This window comes from Salvia splendens, chromosome 2 (assembly GCF_004379255.2).
Source record: "Salvia splendens isolate huo1 chromosome 2, SspV2, whole genome shotgun sequence".
Classification (NCBI taxonomy): Eukaryota; Viridiplantae; Streptophyta; class Magnoliopsida; order Lamiales; family Lamiaceae; genus Salvia; species Salvia splendens.
In genome coordinates, this window is record NC_056033.1 from 40,176,320 (window position 1) to 40,193,670 (window position 17,351).

A 17,351-nucleotide genomic window follows, 5' to 3' on the forward strand; every position below is an offset into this window, starting at 1 on the left:
AATACAAAATACAAAAACAAAGCATAAATTAACCAACTTCCTAGGCAATACAAGTGTACAACCAGTGGCGGATCCAGGACCCGAAAATGGCGGGGGCGGAACTTATATTTAAATATTAAGTATTTAATTTAATATTATTTTTAATAATAAAATAAATAAATATTATATTAATATTTAAGTAGCACTAGCTTCATTAATAAAATATAAACATGCTTCAGCTTGCAAATATGTATTATTCATTTTAAAATAAAAAATTATATAAATATAAACATGCTTTAGCTTGCAAATATGTATTATTCATTTTAAAATATAAAACTATTGTAAATATATGTACATTTAAAATCACTGTAAATATTATATACAAAAGTGATATAAGTAGAGCACTAAATATTTATATTTCAAAAATATTTAAAATGTTTATTTTGTTACATAGAGAATAATTAAGATGCATGGATCAAATTATAAGTACTTTAGGATAAAAAAGACTTTAACACAAGATAAAAATGATTTTAACTAAAGAATAAATATAACAACATAATATATGCAACTTAGTAGTATTTGAAGGTATTATTTTGATAATAAGAAGAAATATGAATTGATAAAATAAAAAATGAATAATGAAAATAAATATGTTTTTGTTGAGGATTGAACCCTAGACTTCTTAGTTAAAAATCCAACAACCAAACCATTGGACTACTACATTTTATATGACATTTATTGAAAAAATATTTATACACTCTACGGAGGGGGCGGATATGTTATTTTCAGCTTGATTCAATGAAAAATTTAGGCTCTCCGGACGGTCGGGTAGGGGCGACCGCCCCCTCCTGCCCCCCTGGATCCGCCACTGTGTACAACCAACATCTCCTATAATCCAACAAGAATATCAATTTATTTTTATCACAATACGAGTATTTAAATGTATATATGTGTTCTTATATTGTTATTAATGTCATTTTAAATGTATGTCTTCCTTTAAAGTCATTTAATTTGATGAAATACTTAACCAGAGGAAATATGTGCCATACATGGGTAAAGTTGGAATTTAATTACAAACAATTTAAATTAAGTATATTAGTTTTTATGTTGATCTTCTAATTAATATACTTGTATTTGTATTTTAAGTATAATTATTAATCATGTTATTTCATGGGATTGTAAATTTACTTATAGCATATCAAAGATACCAACTGCAAAATTCCCACGATGAGAAAATAACCTTACAAACAAAAATAATTTGAATATATATCTGTCATTTATATACTTATATTCCACTCCCCAGTAGTACTAATTATATACATACGTGGTTCCATGCCGTGAATACACGTGTCCCAATTCGGTAACTTAGTTTGTTCAGACAAAGATTAGCTGTCATTCTTCGAATCCTAATTAATTTATAAGGTGAGTTATAATATAATAATTGATGATTAATGTCCTAATTAAAATGATGTAACTACCCCCCACCCCCAGTCGTGCAGAGCCGGCCAAACTAAACCCTAAAGAATTTTAAGAGACAGAACAATATCTGATTTTAGGGCTTTAATTATTTAATTATGAACAAATGGAACTATAGATAATTAGATATTATTCCCATATTATTTAATACTATACAGAATTTTCTGTTTGGGACTTCCTCCATCCTCGATGGCGATCGTGCAGTGGGAAGGTACTTGCTAAGTAGTTTCCTTCACTTATCAATTTTATTAAATATTATCTTTAAATTATGCATGTAAAATTCTCGATTCCGAAGTAAATAAAATTATTACCAGAGTTAGTTTCCCCTATCGGCAGAATCGATGTCGGAGGAATTGAATGATATAAAAGGCTGAACTAAATTTTGAGAGCTTCTTTTTTTCCTACTTCCCTATATATGTTCCGATCACTCTTTTAATATTTTATATTTTTTTTCTAGTGGATGTTTAGGAGTAGTATCTATCTTATAAGTAGATTTTTTTCTGTTCTCTATGTTGAGCTTTGTTTCTTTTGAAGTTGAAATTGTTGATATTCCGTTTAGAGGTGTGTAATTAAGAATATACTATGTTGTTGATTTTTGTTATTTATGATTCGTGTTCATCACATATTCTTGTTTATACATACAAAAATGTGGTAGCAATGCACCAAATTGTAGGGACAAATTAAATGGATGGAATATTATGGACAAATTAAGTGTAGTCTAGAGCCATGGTCCATGATTTGATTCGGGTTCTATGTGTTTAATATTTTTTGGAGGACAAAATATATCAGTAGTCTCCTCCTAACTACACCGACATCATACGACTTCACATTCCTAAAAGAATTGCCTAATTGATGTACTCCTACATCATTTTTATCCAAAATTATTCTAAATTTGTAATATATTAGTATTTTTTTAATTGTTCCCACCCAATTAATGCAAGATTCGGCTAAACCGTTTATTTTGTTAGAACAATCTCCCAAAAAGAAAAGAACAAAATATTCAAATTTTGAAAAAATAAATAGCAACATAAGATAAAATGGTTAGGTAACTTTTTTAAGAGAATGGTAATTAGTAAATCAATTGTTCATTTTATGTGAATTGATAGCGTTTCTATCCGACGCGTAGAGTTGAAGCGGTAAGAACGGCGGAATCAAAGGTGACTAAGTTCATCTAATCTAAATAAATTTTGATTTATTAATAAAGAAACTTGTGTTTGTAATGAATCATTAATTATTTTTTTTAAATTTGAGATATCACAGCTAGGAACTCCCAATTCATAATAAATATTATTATTATTATTGTGTTTTTCCTTGCCACATAATCCCAAGTTCACCAACACATGTATGTGTAATGTCCACCAACATTTTTTTAACCACATAGATAATACTATTTTGATGGATATGAATCTTCCTAAAATCTCATAAACATGTAGCCAGCCCAAACACAAAATAATTCCCACTACGTAATATAATTTGAGTATGTATTATAACCAGAATCATGTAATAATTCCAACATGGATATGTGGTGGGATTTAAAATCGTTTTTTTTTAAAATGAACAATTTACCTATAAATTTTTAAAAGTAATTTTGCATATCAACTATAAAATTGAATAAATTATTAATGTAGGCAAATACGCCTTTTGGAAATTAAATTATCCGAACTATCTTTTGGCAAAAATGCATTAAAATAGTTTATAAGGGGAGTGTTATGCACTTAGTTATAGAAGAGATAGGATTATCAGTAGGATTATGCACTCATTGATTTGAGTATGTTCTAATATCTTACTCCCTTCGTCCCAGCTCAAGTGATTAATTTTTTTTACCGTTGTTTTGTGAAGATGATATACATAGTTAACATGGAGAGAAAGTAAAGTAAGAAATAGAATAATAAAGTAGTATATATATTATTCTCTTACTTACTTTACTTTCTCACCACTTTCACTATTTATTGTCATTTTTCTCAAACACGTGCCGTAAAACAGTCAATCACTTGAGATGCGACGGATGGAGTATTAAAAATGGACCATTTAAATACCTTCGAGGGAAGATTTTCACTTATTTATAGAAGAGATATAATCATCAATTTCTCAATGGGAGACAAGATGAAAAAGTTTAGTACTCCCACTGTCCCATTGTAGTAGAGGCAGTGCGTTTTGATCACTCGTTATGAAAAAATGATAATAAACACTTAAAGTGGAGAGAGAGTTAAGTATTTAAGATAATAATGTAGATAATAGTCTTCTCTGCATTATTATCTCTCTTAATTTACTCTATCTCGACTTTAACTATTTATTAGTATCGTTTTTTTCAAAACGAGTACTCAAAACGAAACGCCTCTACTACAATGGGATGGAGGAAGTATTATTTATAGTCGGAGACAATTATATCAATTGCTTGAATATTCTAGGTAAAACACATCAATAGTTCATTGTATTAATGCATTTTATTTTATTAGTTCATTTTAGAGCATCCACAGTAGGACGGACGATAGTCCAGCCGATGCATCGGGCGGGCTATCGTCCGCCATTGTAGCTAGGCGGACTATGGCTCCTCCATCGTCCGCGCTCTATGCATCGTTCGCGGACGATGACGTCGGAAAACGCATCGTCCGCGGTATCATCCGCCCCATTGCAGGCGACGCGGACGATGTAACGCGTTTTCTTTTCTTTTTTTTTTAATTTTTATTCCATTTTTATCTATATATACCTCATTTCTTATTCTATTTTTCACACCAATATCTCATTCCACCTCTCAATTCTCTCATCACACACAAATCTTTTTCTCACTCTAAAAATGAGACCCGACGACGACTGGTACGTTCGAGAGGCTGCAATTGAATGCTTGGCTGAAATGGAGCGCGGACGTGAAGCGGCGGAGCAGCAGGTCCAAGAGAAGCAGATCCAAAGGCCAATTCGATGTCGGACCTTTGTCCGCCGCGAGCACGACTTGGCTCACCAACGTCTGTTCGCAGACTATTTTACCGAGGAACCACGATGGGGCCCGACGGTTTTTCACAACCGGTTTAGAATGCGGCGAGATCTTTTTCTCAGCATTGTCCAAACGTTGGAGGCACGTGATCCTTACTTCCAGTATTGGGAAGATGGCATCGGCAGACCTAGACTTACACCGTTGCAGAAGTGCACGGTTGTCTCCGGCAGTTGGCGTATGGCACCACGACGGACATGTTTGACGAGTACCTTCATGTCAGGAAGACATCTAGCCGCGAGTGCCTGAAGAAATTTTGTAGGGGAGTTGTGCAGGCTTACAACAACACATATTTGCGAAGGCCGACTGCTGAAGATTGCCAGACCCTGATGAAGATGCACGAGACGATGCACGGCTTTCCTGGAATGCTAGGGAGCATAGATTGTATGCACTGGGAGTGGAAGAATTGCCCGACGGCGTGGAGAGGCCAGTTTACTAATGGATATAAAGGCAGTCACCCGACAATGATCCTCAAAGCCATCGCTGACCATCGGCTCTGGATCTGGCATGCTTACTTCGGTATGGCGGGGTCGAACAACGACATCAACGTCCTCAACGCATCTTATCTCTTCACTGATCAATGCAATGGCAACGGTCCGGCCATCGAGTTCACTGCCAACAGACGCCAACATCATATGGGGTACGATACTACTTGGCCGATGGCATATACCCGAGGTGGCTTGTTTTTTTGAAGACGATCAGCTGCCCAATGGGTTTGAAGAGAGTTTTATTTGCACAAAAACAGGAGGCTACGTGGAAGGATATGGAGCGGGCATTTGGTGTGCTCCAAGCGCGGTGGGCAATAGTGAAAGGTCCGGCGCGTTTCTGGTACAAGGACGTCATCACCAATGTCATGTATGCGTGCATCATCTTGCATAACATGATAGTCGAATACGAAGGTGGAACAGTCACCGATTGGGGCGATGATGAAGCTGGATCTAGCTCCAGCACGGCGACCCCGCCCCACCTTCGAGGATTACCGATGGGCTACAGTGAGGTTCTATCTAGACAGACCTCAATGCGCAACCAACAAGACCATACTCGGCTCATGACCGAAATGATTGAAGAAGTTTGGAAACGTAATCGCCATTGAGAATTTGTAGTTTTTTTTTTATTTCGTACTGTACTCTTTGAACTTTCTATGAAATTAAGTTTTTTTTTTCAAATTTTGTAGTGTTTATATATTCAAATAAATGAAATATTATAGGACGGGCTATAGGGCATCCCACTGCAGGTGAATGGGTAGGAGGATAAAATGCTGATGTGATGGAAGATAGGGCGCCCATTGTGAATGCTCTTATAAATTTTTGGGTCATTAGGTCCCTCTACTAATATACCGTTATTTTTATTAGACCATTTTATGTTTTTTTTTCATTAGATCTTTATACAAATGTATTTTGATTTAAGATTCACTTTAGTTGGATCTTTATTTAACAAACTTCATACTTTAATCAATTTTTCTTAGTTAATTACATTTATTTATTTTACTTTTTAATTTTTTAATATATTTAAAAATTAATTCAATTGCAATATCGAATAAAGAATTATTAAAAATGATTATTTTATATTTTCCATTATCATCTTATAAATTTATAATTTTTTCAATTATTTTTGAGTTGATATTGCAGATGAATTATTTAAAAATACATAAGAGAAAAAAATTAATTTGATTAACACAAGAAAAGTCAATTAAAATTTGAAATTCTTTAAATCTAGATTCAATCAAAGAACTTATTAAATCAAAATGCATTAGTATAAATATCTAATAAAACAAAAAAAATTGTAAAAGGATCTAAAAACATAATGCATTAGTACAAGAACCTAATGAATTGTAGAAGAGTCTAATAAAATAAAGTGTACTATTAATATAAGGACCCCCTATATGTGCTTTGCCATATTCTAATTATAATTGTGTATATCTTATTTTCAATATAAAGTAAAAAGTAAAGGTACTAATTTGTAAATCTCACAAAATATAAAGATGGTAAATTTATTTTTGCATTTTTTTTCCGGGTACATATAATAATACTCCACCACTATATACATGTTGTGAACATGGGTTGGTCACATAAAATAATAAGATAGATGCAAAGAATTCGAAGATGATACCTAATCTCATTATGTGATTTTATCTTGATCGAAACGTAGTACGGAATATTTGATTTTATGGATCTTGTTTTGAATAATTCCAACTATATATGATCATTAATGTTCAAACACCTCGAACATGTGAGTATTTTATTTTTTTTAAAACATTGGCAAAATTCAACAAAAATTTATTGTTTCACTTGTAAATTTCAAACAAGTACTATATCGGTAAAAAGGAAATAAATCAAGAATAAATTATTATAACTGCAATAAATAAATCCTCTCAAGACCAGCGTCGTCTTAGCACACGGGTCGTGTGGTCGGAAGTGCGATCATACGGTATGTGTAGAAGTCTTGGGACTTAGGGCCACTTAGTGTACGTATTGCATACTTGGGCTATCCAGCACACGGACCAGCTGCGAGCACCTTGCACGACCTGTGCATTTTATCTTTCGTCCAGACAGTCAGTGCACTTAACTCGGCCTCTATTTTTCTCCGAATTTTGCCCTTTCTTCATTATCCATCGAGCCACGACCTACGAGAATACATTAACACCAAAGTGAGTTTATAAAGGATATAAAAAGTACAATAAATTAAAGGGAAAAGATACTATAATTTGATACACGTCAAAAATAGTTTGTGATTTTGGACCATGAAAGCTAATTGGACAACTCATGGTTTAGAAAGTATAGTATATTGTTTTTGGCAAGTATAAAAACATTTTGAAGTTATAAAACCGTTAATTTGATAAATATAGAGAGTATTGTTATGATGAAGTAGGGTTGTCAAAGGTTAGGTTTAAGGCAAAGAGCGATGTTCGCGGGAATCATGTCGGATAGTTATTGTGTTGCTACACAAATATTTTCATACTCATCTCCACGATCGATCATCACCAAAAAAAGCCTACTTATTTAATTTTTTATGTTTATTATACTATTTCCCACGCCCTTCCAATCTCCAATTTATGTAGTATTTTTTTGTGATGGTTGTTGCATAGATCTTCTCATTGGCCTGAAGTTATTATTCATTTGATTGTGTTTTTTCTTATTTCTTTCTATGTAGTTGTTTTGGATATATCATTTGTTTTGTCGATTTCTAAATTATGAAATACTTTTATGTAATCGTGCTTGTCTGGAGCTTTTTCTGTTTGAAATTGTTGTTAAACCACTCAGTTTTAGTAGGAGGTTGATAAATAACGATAAGATGTTTGTTGTTCATTTGATTGTGTTTTTCTTATTTCTATGTGATAAGGATTTTATCTGATTGATACGTTGATTTCGTTTTTTTATACTACTACTACTACTTATATATTGAATTGCTTGTGTACTACGATTATACTATTCATCTTTTTATATTTGAATAATTTGTACCTCCGTCCATGATTTATAGTCTCACTTTCATTAGCATGTATTTTAAGAATTGTGAATGAATGTGATGGAAAATGTTAGTGAAATTTAGGTTTTACTTTTATAGAGTGCGATACTCACAACCTAAAATGAAAAAAAAAAAGTGAGATTTTAAATTGTAAACGTTCCAAAATAGCAGATTGAGACATTATTTCATCGACGGAGGAAGTAACATGTATAAGAAAACAATACTTAAATCCGGAAGAAGATGGATGGATCATCCCATCAATTATGGGATATGATTCTAATCCATCTTGATTTAATTAAACTTGTATTGTGTTCATGTTTCAATGTGATTGCATATAATCTTAGATTGTACGTGAGCACATGAAATATGAATTTAAATAATATATATTAATTTATATTTTTCACTATGAATTAGCTTAATAACAATCTTATTCATGTATACAACCATCATGTTATATATGCAACACCACATATTTTAAGAATATAACAATAGCCTCCTAGTTGATTCCAATGAAAGATCCTTGAATATGCATTTCGAAAGTGAAAAACATGGGAATTCAATGAATATATACTAGTTCCAATTAACAATAAGTAAGCCTACTTTTATTATTGAGAAAATTTATCAAATAGTTTCTGATGACAATTGAATTAAGATTGAACTAGATGCATTAACATTAAAATCATATCTTTAACAGATCTAAATCGATTGAGTAAACATTCATTGTAAATATTCTACTATAAGAGACGATTCATATCAGATTTCAAAGCATTCAAATCATATCCTTAATAAATTCTGCCCATTTACTCATTAGTCCTAAATGACATCATACTACTTAATTAATGTTTGCTGCAACATTAATATCATTATTAGGTTATAGCTAGTCGTGATCAAATGATTAATTAGGTGAGATAGTTAACATAATCTTATATCAGAGAGAGAGAGAGAGGGAGGGAGTTGCATGTTGGGATACATTAATTTGGTGAGACAAAAAATAATGCAATAAAAAAATGAAGTCAATCACTTCTACTACTGTTCTTTTCCCATTTATCTCCTATATAAATAACAAACCAATTAATCCACATTTCCAACATCACAATTCAAACAAAAAAAAAAATAAAACAAACATATTCTTGAGAAAAAATGGAAATTGCAGGATCTTTTCTGGATGAAGAATGGGAATCTCTAAGCCAAATATTTTCAAGCGGCGGCGAAAATCTTGATTTCTTTCCCGGCGGCGGTGAGACTCCATCGCCCTCATTTCTCCACTCCGATCAAGCCAACTTCTGCTCCATCTCTCAAGAAAGCAGCAACATTACCGAATTCGACGAAGCCCTTTTCCTCAACATTCATCATCAGCCTCCTCTCAATGCTGCTTATAATCATCATGATACTAACTCATTCGAATCCATCATCATGAATTTTCACAACAATGCCGGTTTCGTGGAAGAGTTTCAACGTTCCAATGGCCAAAATCCGCCTTTGGAAACTGTCGATTCGTCTTGCCAGATGAAGAGGAAGTCCGAGGATTTCCCGCCACAAAATCCTAAGAAAAAACCAAGAAATGTGAGTGTGGAATTATTGCAGTCACACCTTGTCCGAAATTTTCTTCTCTCTATGTATGTATTGAGTATTTAATTGAGAGACTAAATATGGTGCAGGCACAGAAAAATAAAAAAGTGCAGGCAAAAAAAGGGAAGAAAATGATGCAAGAAAAGAATAATGGCGAAGAAATGAATGGCTACACCTCTGAAGATGACTCAAATGCTTCTCAAGAACTTGTCAATGAAGAAATTAAGAACTCGAACACGAACACTAAAGGCAGAGCTAGTAGAGGATCTGCAACTGATCCTCAAAGCCTCTATGCAAGGGTAAGTGTATAATCCTAAATTCATCATCATCATCTATCTCTCTCTCATGGAGATAATTAAGGGTTTTAAATTAATATTTATGTTTGTTTTTTTCAGAGAAGAAGAGAGAGAATCAATGAGAGATTGAAGATCTTGCAGAATCTTGTTCCCAATGGAACAAAGGTTGACATTAGCACAATGTTGGAAGAAGCTGTGCAATATGTCAAGTTTTTGCAGCTTCAAATTAAGGTGGAGTATATTTTTCTTGCAATCTTCACATTATACTACTACTCCTATTTGATTTCTTTAAATGTTTTATTTATTTATTTATTATTTTTTGTGTTTTTTTTCCAGTTGCTGAGCTCTGATAATATGTGGATGTATGCTCCACTTGCTTACAATGGAATGGACATGGGCATTTATGAGAAGCTTTGTTCAAATCTGAGGCAATAGAATCAAGAGTTATATATATTGCTGAATTTTAAACCAAATGAGGCTATATTCTCATAAAAAGTATTAAATGAAAATTTTATATTTTTTTGGGATACCAAATTGGAGGAAGGTCCATTAATAAGTATCCATATTCATTTGTAATGATTCAAGTGTATAGATAGCCTGTTTCAATATGTAATTTGATTGGCATTTTGGTATAATTTTATGTTCAGTATTTTGATACAACTTGATCCTAAGTTTAGACATTTCCCTCCTACCATTATATTAAGCTGCGTTCGAGTCAATACTACCACGTAGTATGATTAATCATTTTTTAAATTAAAAAGTTACTTGTTGCTCCTCATATCAAACTAATTGTCACCACTAAAATATCGCACCTAATTCTATTAAGATTAAATTTCTGCATACAAGAGGCAAACTCAAGTAATCTGTCAAACTATTAAATCATAATTATATTATTAATGATTATTTGATGCCAATAAATTCTTTACAATATAATATTAATAACTGTAGCTAATCAGAAAGTGCGAATAAATAAATTACTTCAATTAAACACTTAATGATAATTAATAATCATGTACTTATAAGAATATTAATCACTCCAACTGTCAAATATTAATTGATGCTTAATGAGTGCTCCCATCCACAAGGTGCGAACCGCCGCACACAAATTTTGGCTCTTTATAGCAACTATAGGCACAACATTATTCATAACGAGAGCACAATTTTAAAATAGGCTAAATAGTAGATTATAAAATTTGATCAAATTTGAGATATGAAATTAAATTTGAGAAAAATCCAATATTGATATGGATCTCATTCGTATCTACCTAAATTTGATAACTATTTAGCCTATTTTCGTAACCTAAAGTATACTAATAAAAGATGCCAATAACATGAACTAAGTATTTAAGATGGGCTGATCTTTGGGCTAAGGATTTTTTTCATTTTTTAAATATTTGGGCTAAGAATTTGCAAAAGCCCAAACTAGCTTCAAATTCAAACTTCTTTTCCTTCCCAAACTACTAGCCACTTAGGGCATAAATAACCCCGTCCCCATTTCCGGCCCCAAGTCCCCTTCACGTCATCATTACTCTACAGTTGCGGCCCAAGCCCCAACTGCTCTAACCCTACAGGCCACAACCCGGGCCGCAACTAATAAATGACACTATTCACAACTAATAAATGACACTATTCACAACTTCAACCTATTTTACCCCCAAGTCCCCTCCAACGCTTGGGACGGGCCGGGACTCGCGAGATGCTGCCCGGCCCCTTGCGTTATTCATGCTCTTAACGCTCTATTACACTCTTTTTCTTTTTCTTTTTTTTTCTTTTATTCGTTTCGTATTTACTGTTCTACAAAAGTATGTGAAGCTTCCACAAAATCAGTTTTTTATTCACGAGTTCAAAAGCTTGCATTCAAATTGAGGTTATTTTTCCAAATAAGTATCTATCTAAGAAAAGTCAATAATATAATATTCCGCTCATAATTTAACTCTGTAACCGAAAAATATTTATAAAGGTAATAACAATAACTTTAATAATTATAATTAATTTCAAATATTTCTACATACCGTCTCAACTCCTCCCACCAATTTAGTATAGAGATAATGACTATTAATTTATCGGCTCATTCTTTTCACCAAAATTATTTAGAGGCACAAACTAATTACTAGTATTTATTATTCTATTTTAGTAATTTATCAATAGTTTAAAATTTTAAAATTTAAAAAGTTAATTAAATAATTTCAGATTATTTATTTATATTTTCGTTTTTAAAGGTAGAAACTAACATCACTCTTTTAACTGTCAATATTTATTAGGGCATGATTGCTGTTACCAGATTGCAAAAAAAACGCAATTTCCTAAAAATTGCCAAAAATCACAATAGCAAGTGTACAAAATAAAAACTAAGGTAAACCGTAAAAGAGTTAGCCCTCCATACTCCATTGACCACGGAAATGAAGACCTATTACAAATTGATAAGTTATGACTAATACAAGTCAGCATTCTTAATTTCTTATCCCTAATTTTTACCAGATAATTAATACCCCAACATTTACTGTACAACTTTTTATTTCTACAATGTAAAAATTAGGCCAAATTTAGGCCGAAAAGTCAATTCTTGTGTAATTCCCAAACTTTCAAAACTGTACCCACTGTTACACATTCATGCACAATTACAAATTTAGTTGATTTAAGTGCTTGATTTGTTTAGGCCATTCATAATAATTTCATATATTTTCGTGTAAAATGATGTGGATGTTTCACTGAAAACGTGAGAATAAAGTCGAGCATAATATGCATAAACCCAACTTAATTTGTGTCATTTGAATTTACTCAATCATTTTTTGGGGGATTGATTGGATATAATATCTGAAATTTGTTAATCTTATCAAATGAATTTAATTTAAATCATATACTATAATTAATTGTGTGGACCTAAGATCTCAAACTCATCAATAGAAAAAATTTTAATTATTATAAAATTCAAGATTATATGCTTGATATTGTAAATAGTGTACACAATATTTCTACTATTGGATCTAGATATTATTATTATTATATATTCACACGTGTATCACTTATATAAAACTGATGCATCACCCCTTCCCTTTTCATACAAATAATATCTTTTCCAAAATGCCAAAATCCTTAGAAACACATTTATTTACGAAACGTTCACTCAAAGTAGATGAATTGTAGTACTCTTCTTTCTCAGCAAAAAATTAGATACACTGTATATCTGTTACTCGTTAAACAGCTTAATTAATGTTCACATTAATTTGCAATTGGATCAAATTCACAGATTGAATGTGTTAGGAATAAGTTGAAATTTATTATTTATAAATAATGAATTGTAAATTTATGGAGGTGAAGAAGTAAGACCGCGTGTGTGTTTTGACTTGGACCAACTCCACCCTTACACTGAGTCTTCAGTTATAAGTTGCCCAAATTGTACACTAATACACTCTCTCACACACTATTTCCTTCATCCTTATCACATATGATATTACCTCACTCCACTACCTCACATATTTTACATTGAATTATGCCAATCCAACATAATTAATTTGGAGGTTCAAACCAAAATATTTATAAAATTATAAACATAAAATTGAATACATATTTTATTTGAATAATTATATTGATATATTCACGTGCAAGTTATACTGCGTTAAAAATTATATGAAATAAAAAAATCAAATAGATTGCTTGTTTCTCCCTCCTTCACATATCAAACATGTTTCGATAAATGAGACTGTAATGTATCAAATATGTGATTCTAAGTACTTTGCGAGTTTGATCTGATCTACAAGGTTTGATTTGTCTATTTTTACATATCAAATACTATCAGTTTTAGAATGAAATATTTCTAAAGTTGTTCAATCTTCCTTTCATATGGAGTATTGCGTATTACTAATTAATTTTAGGATGAAATTGATTTTTAAAATGGAAGTTTATTAAGATTTGGTTGGTCCCTAAAATCTTATTTCAGAATGAAATCAAATTGTACTAAAATTTGATTGATCATGTATTGGATACTCTTTAATGAATGAGACTGTAGTATTTAATTAATTTCTAAGGAGTATATAATTTGACACATTTTATATTTCTAATTTGATTATTACTCCATATACTATTACAAAATCACAATAACCACATGTAAACGCATAATAATTTTATATAGTAGTCAAATATTGAATTATGAAATTTCAACTAACAAGAGAAGAATCGAAACACAAGTGAATAGTCAACATGCCCAACCACAACGTGTTCTAATTAATTAATTTCATAGTAAAATTGGTAACCATCTCACTTTCCCAACACTTGGCACGCAACTTCCACTCAATCACCAAACTCGCCCTTATATAAAACTTAACACCACACTCTATTTTTCATATCATTTAGGCACAACAAAGAAAGCACACACTCTTCCCTTACCTAAAAAACACAAAAAATGGCCCTTGAAGCTCTCAACTCTCCAACCACTCCGGCGCCGCCGTCGTTCAAGTTCGACAACACCGCCGCCTCCCTCGAGCCATGGTCCAAGGGCAAGCGCTCGAAGCGCTCCCGCAGCTCCACGGAGGAAGAATACCTCGCTCTCTGCCTCATCATGCTCGCCCGCGGCGGCGCCGCCTCATCCACGGCCGATCCACCGCCTCAATCCCGGCTTCCTCCGCCTCCTCCGGCAGCGACGGAAGCTCCGAAGCTGGTTTACAAGTGCTCGGTTTGTAGCAAGGCGTTTGGGTCCTACCAAGCCTTGGGCGGCCACAAAGCCAGCCACCGCAACAAGCTCAGCTCCGGCGGTGGCGGAGACGAGCACTCCACCACCTCCGCCTCCGCCGTCACGTCGACCTCCGGCAGCGGCGGCGGGAGAGTCCACGAGTGCTCCATCTGCCACAAGTGCTTCCCCACCGGCCAGGCCTTGGGAGGCCACAAGCGCTGCCACTACGAAGGCGGCGCTCCCACCGCCGCCGGAAGCAGCGTGGTGAGCTCGTTGGAGGGAGTGGGGTCCACCGTTAGCCACCGCGATTTCGACCTGAATCTGCCGGCGTACCCCGAATTCTGGCAGAGATTTGGCAGCGAGGACGAAGTCGAGAGCCCGCACCCGGCGAAGAAGGCTCGGCTGTCGCCGCCGGCGAAGTTGGAATTGGTCTGAAGAATCTTTATAGAATAGTGAATTATTAGGAAAAGTTGAAAATTTATTTATTTTTTTTAAGTTTTGTTTGGTGGTGGAAATTGTTTGTAAATGGAAATGGGGAATCATTGCTGATTATTTATTGATTCTTTGATTTATTGCGATACAATAAATTGTTTTGTAAATGAAACTCCGTGTTGTGATATTGACAAAATTGACATTTTCAATAACAGACTAATCATGGATTAATTAGACTTCTAATACTGGTCCAATCGATATTATCCGAAAATTAATTCATTTTACTTTTCTTTTGAATAGAGATTATTTTAACATAATCAATATTTGGTTGGCATAAGCAAAAATAAACAGAACTTGTACAAGCTGTAGATAGGGAACTAATAGTTTAAATGTGATCAATAATTTAATAAGACCTGTGGCTATCTTTTCTCTTTAGTTTTCACGTTCTTCACGTTTTATACACTAGTAGGGGTGGGGAATTATACCGAAATATCGGACTTACCGTACCGAAAAAATACCGAAAATATTGAAAATACCAATTTTTTGGTATAATGTAGTTTTCGCTACGGTATCGTACTATACCGAATGATTCGGTACGGTAACGGTATTAGATTTCCTATACCGCGGTATACCATGGTATACCGAAAGATTCGGTATACCAGTATATACAGTCATACTGAATCGTCGACATATAGCGACACTTCGGTATACCGTAGTATACCGATTAATTATTATATATATAAACATACTATATATATTTATGTTCTATTTATATTAAAATTTTAAAATAAAATTCTTGATTATATGAAAATAAAAAATAGAATTGTTTTTTTAAATATTTTGGGTATAATAGATTTTTTTCCGTTATAACAGGTGTAGCGGTATGTCGTATCGCAGTTCGGTATACCGCAAAAGTACGGTTTACCAAAATGCGGTATAGTATACCGAAAACACGGTATGATAACGATATCAAAAACTACCTTATCGAATTTTCGGTATACCAAAAAATTCGGTATGGTATCGGTATGGTGTTTTGTCATACCGTAACTTTCGGTACGATATACGGTATGACACTCCTAGTACGATATATCGTATCGAACCACCCCTACACTGTACTAGCCACGTTTTAAATTCTCAATGTCGATATTTGGATGTTGTGAGAGATATAGATATATTCATGTTAAATTTTACAAAGCATTTCAAACATATTTTTCAAGTCAGTTGGTAGAGAAGCTTCTTCTAGTTGTTCATTTTATATTAGTACATGTGTAAAAGCCTTTCCATGAATAGTTTCTATTACAAAGTATTAATGAGGTCAAATTAATAATGCATTTAATGGTTACAACTTATGGATTACTAAGTAACAAAAGGGGTTGCTTGACTTTGGCACAATTGGGACAATTAAATTAAAAAGAGGACATCGTAGTTTCTTGCTACGTGTGTGTCAATGAAACTCATAAACGTCTATAAGAAAAAATAGTTTTAATCAAGTGACAGTATATCTTGGTGACATTGTTCATGTTAACTTTTGTATTAAATTATTAGCGGCATTTGATAGTATCATATAAAACTGTCATTAATTTGTACTTATTTATGAAGTAAACAAATGAAGAGAGGCTAGTGGGATTCAAGTCTATTAGGCCATCCACAACGCTGTTCCCCCACCGTTCCTAAACCGTTCCTTAAACTACTATTTGCGGGCCCCACTGTACCTTTTTACTTCATTCCTTAACTAAGGAACGAAACCTGCAACCCTCCGTTTCTTATCCGTTCCTTAACCGTTCCTTAAATTACTATTCATTCAATTTCATTTTTTATTTTTATTTCCAACCCAATTCAATTAAAACAAACACACTTCATTAAAATTAAAATAACATTACAACTTAAAATTCAAAAAAATAGAAAAAGACGTAATTAAAATCCTAAAAAAATAAAAAATGACATAATTTAAAATACAATTTTATAGAGACAACCAAGATTGAGTTTGTCCCACATCGAAAGTGGAACATAAAACATTCAAGGATGTCTCTATAAAATAGAAATAACCAAGAATGAGTATGTCCCACATCGAAAGTGGAATATAAAACATTCAAGGATGTCTCTATAAAATAGAGATAACCAAGAATGAGTTTGTCCCACATCGAAAGTGGAACATAAAACATTTAAGGATGTCTCTATAAAATAGAGATAACCAAGAATGAGTTTGTCCCACATCGAAAGTGGAACATAAAACATTCAAGGATGTCTCTATAAAATAGAGATAACTAAGAATGAGTTTGTCCCACATCGAAAGTGGAACATAAAACATTCAAGGATGTCTCTATAAAATAGAGACAACCAAGAATGAGTTTGTCCCACATCGAAAGTGGAACATGAAACATTCAAGGATGTCTTTATAAAAGAGAGACAACCAAGAATGAGTTTCATAAATTCGCAAGCCCATCAAATATATATGGGCTAATACGAATTTCTAGTATTCATTTAT

At 33.2% G+C, this 17,351-nt stretch overlaps 3 protein-coding genes across 3 annotated transcripts; all 3 read left to right on the forward strand.

Moving 5' to 3' along the window:
* Window positions 1-4,249: 4,249 nt before the first annotated feature.
* LOC121779844 lies at window positions 4,250-4,690 on the forward strand. Its single transcript, XM_042177302.1, has one exon. The coding sequence runs from the start codon at window positions 4,250-4,252 to the stop codon at window positions 4,688-4,690; it is 441 nt and encodes a 146-aa protein (XP_042033236.1).
* Window positions 4,691-9,043: 4,353 nt separating this feature from the next.
* On the forward strand, window positions 9,044-10,203 carry LOC121792072 (transcription factor RSL2-like). The gene is made up of 4 exons (XM_042189864.1): window positions 9,044-9,466; window positions 9,568-9,771; window positions 9,868-9,999; window positions 10,105-10,203. Exons 1-4 carry the CDS (start codon window positions 9,044-9,046, stop codon window positions 10,201-10,203), a joined length of 858 nt encoding a protein of 285 aa, XP_042045798.1.
* A 3,890-nt stretch (window positions 10,204-14,093) lies between these two features.
* Window positions 14,094-15,038, forward strand: LOC121766379 (zinc finger protein ZAT10-like). The gene has a single exon (XM_042162674.1). The coding sequence runs from the start codon at window positions 14,168-14,170 to the stop codon at window positions 14,867-14,869; it is 702 nt and encodes a 233-aa protein (XP_042018608.1). The 5' UTR covers window positions 14,094-14,167; the 3' UTR covers window positions 14,870-15,038.
* The last annotated feature ends 2,313 nt before the right edge of the window (window positions 15,039-17,351 follow it).

What these genes read in the sequence shown, in the direction of transcription:
- LOC121779844 (XM_042177302.1), top strand. Translation starts at nt 4,250, where the DNA reads ATGAGACCCGACGACGACTGGTACGTTCGAGAGGCTGCAATTGAATGC.
- LOC121792072 (XM_042189864.1), top strand. Translation starts at nt 9,044, where the DNA reads ATGGAAATTGCAGGATCTTTTCTGGATGAAGAATGGGAATCTCTAAGC. An exon ending in CTAAGAAAAAACCAAGAAAT is followed by an intron (nt 9,467 to 9,567) that starts GTGAGTGTGGAA and finishes GTGCAGGCACAG; the next exon opens with AAAAATAAAAAAGTGCAGGC. An exon ending in TTTTGCAGCTTCAAATTAAG is followed by an intron (nt 10,000 to 10,104) that starts GTGGAGTATATT and finishes TTTTTTTTCCAG; the next exon opens with TTGCTGAGCTCTGATAATAT.
- LOC121766379 (XM_042162674.1), top strand. Translation starts at nt 14,168, where the DNA reads ATGGCCCTTGAAGCTCTCAACTCTCCAACCACTCCGGCGCCGCCGTCG.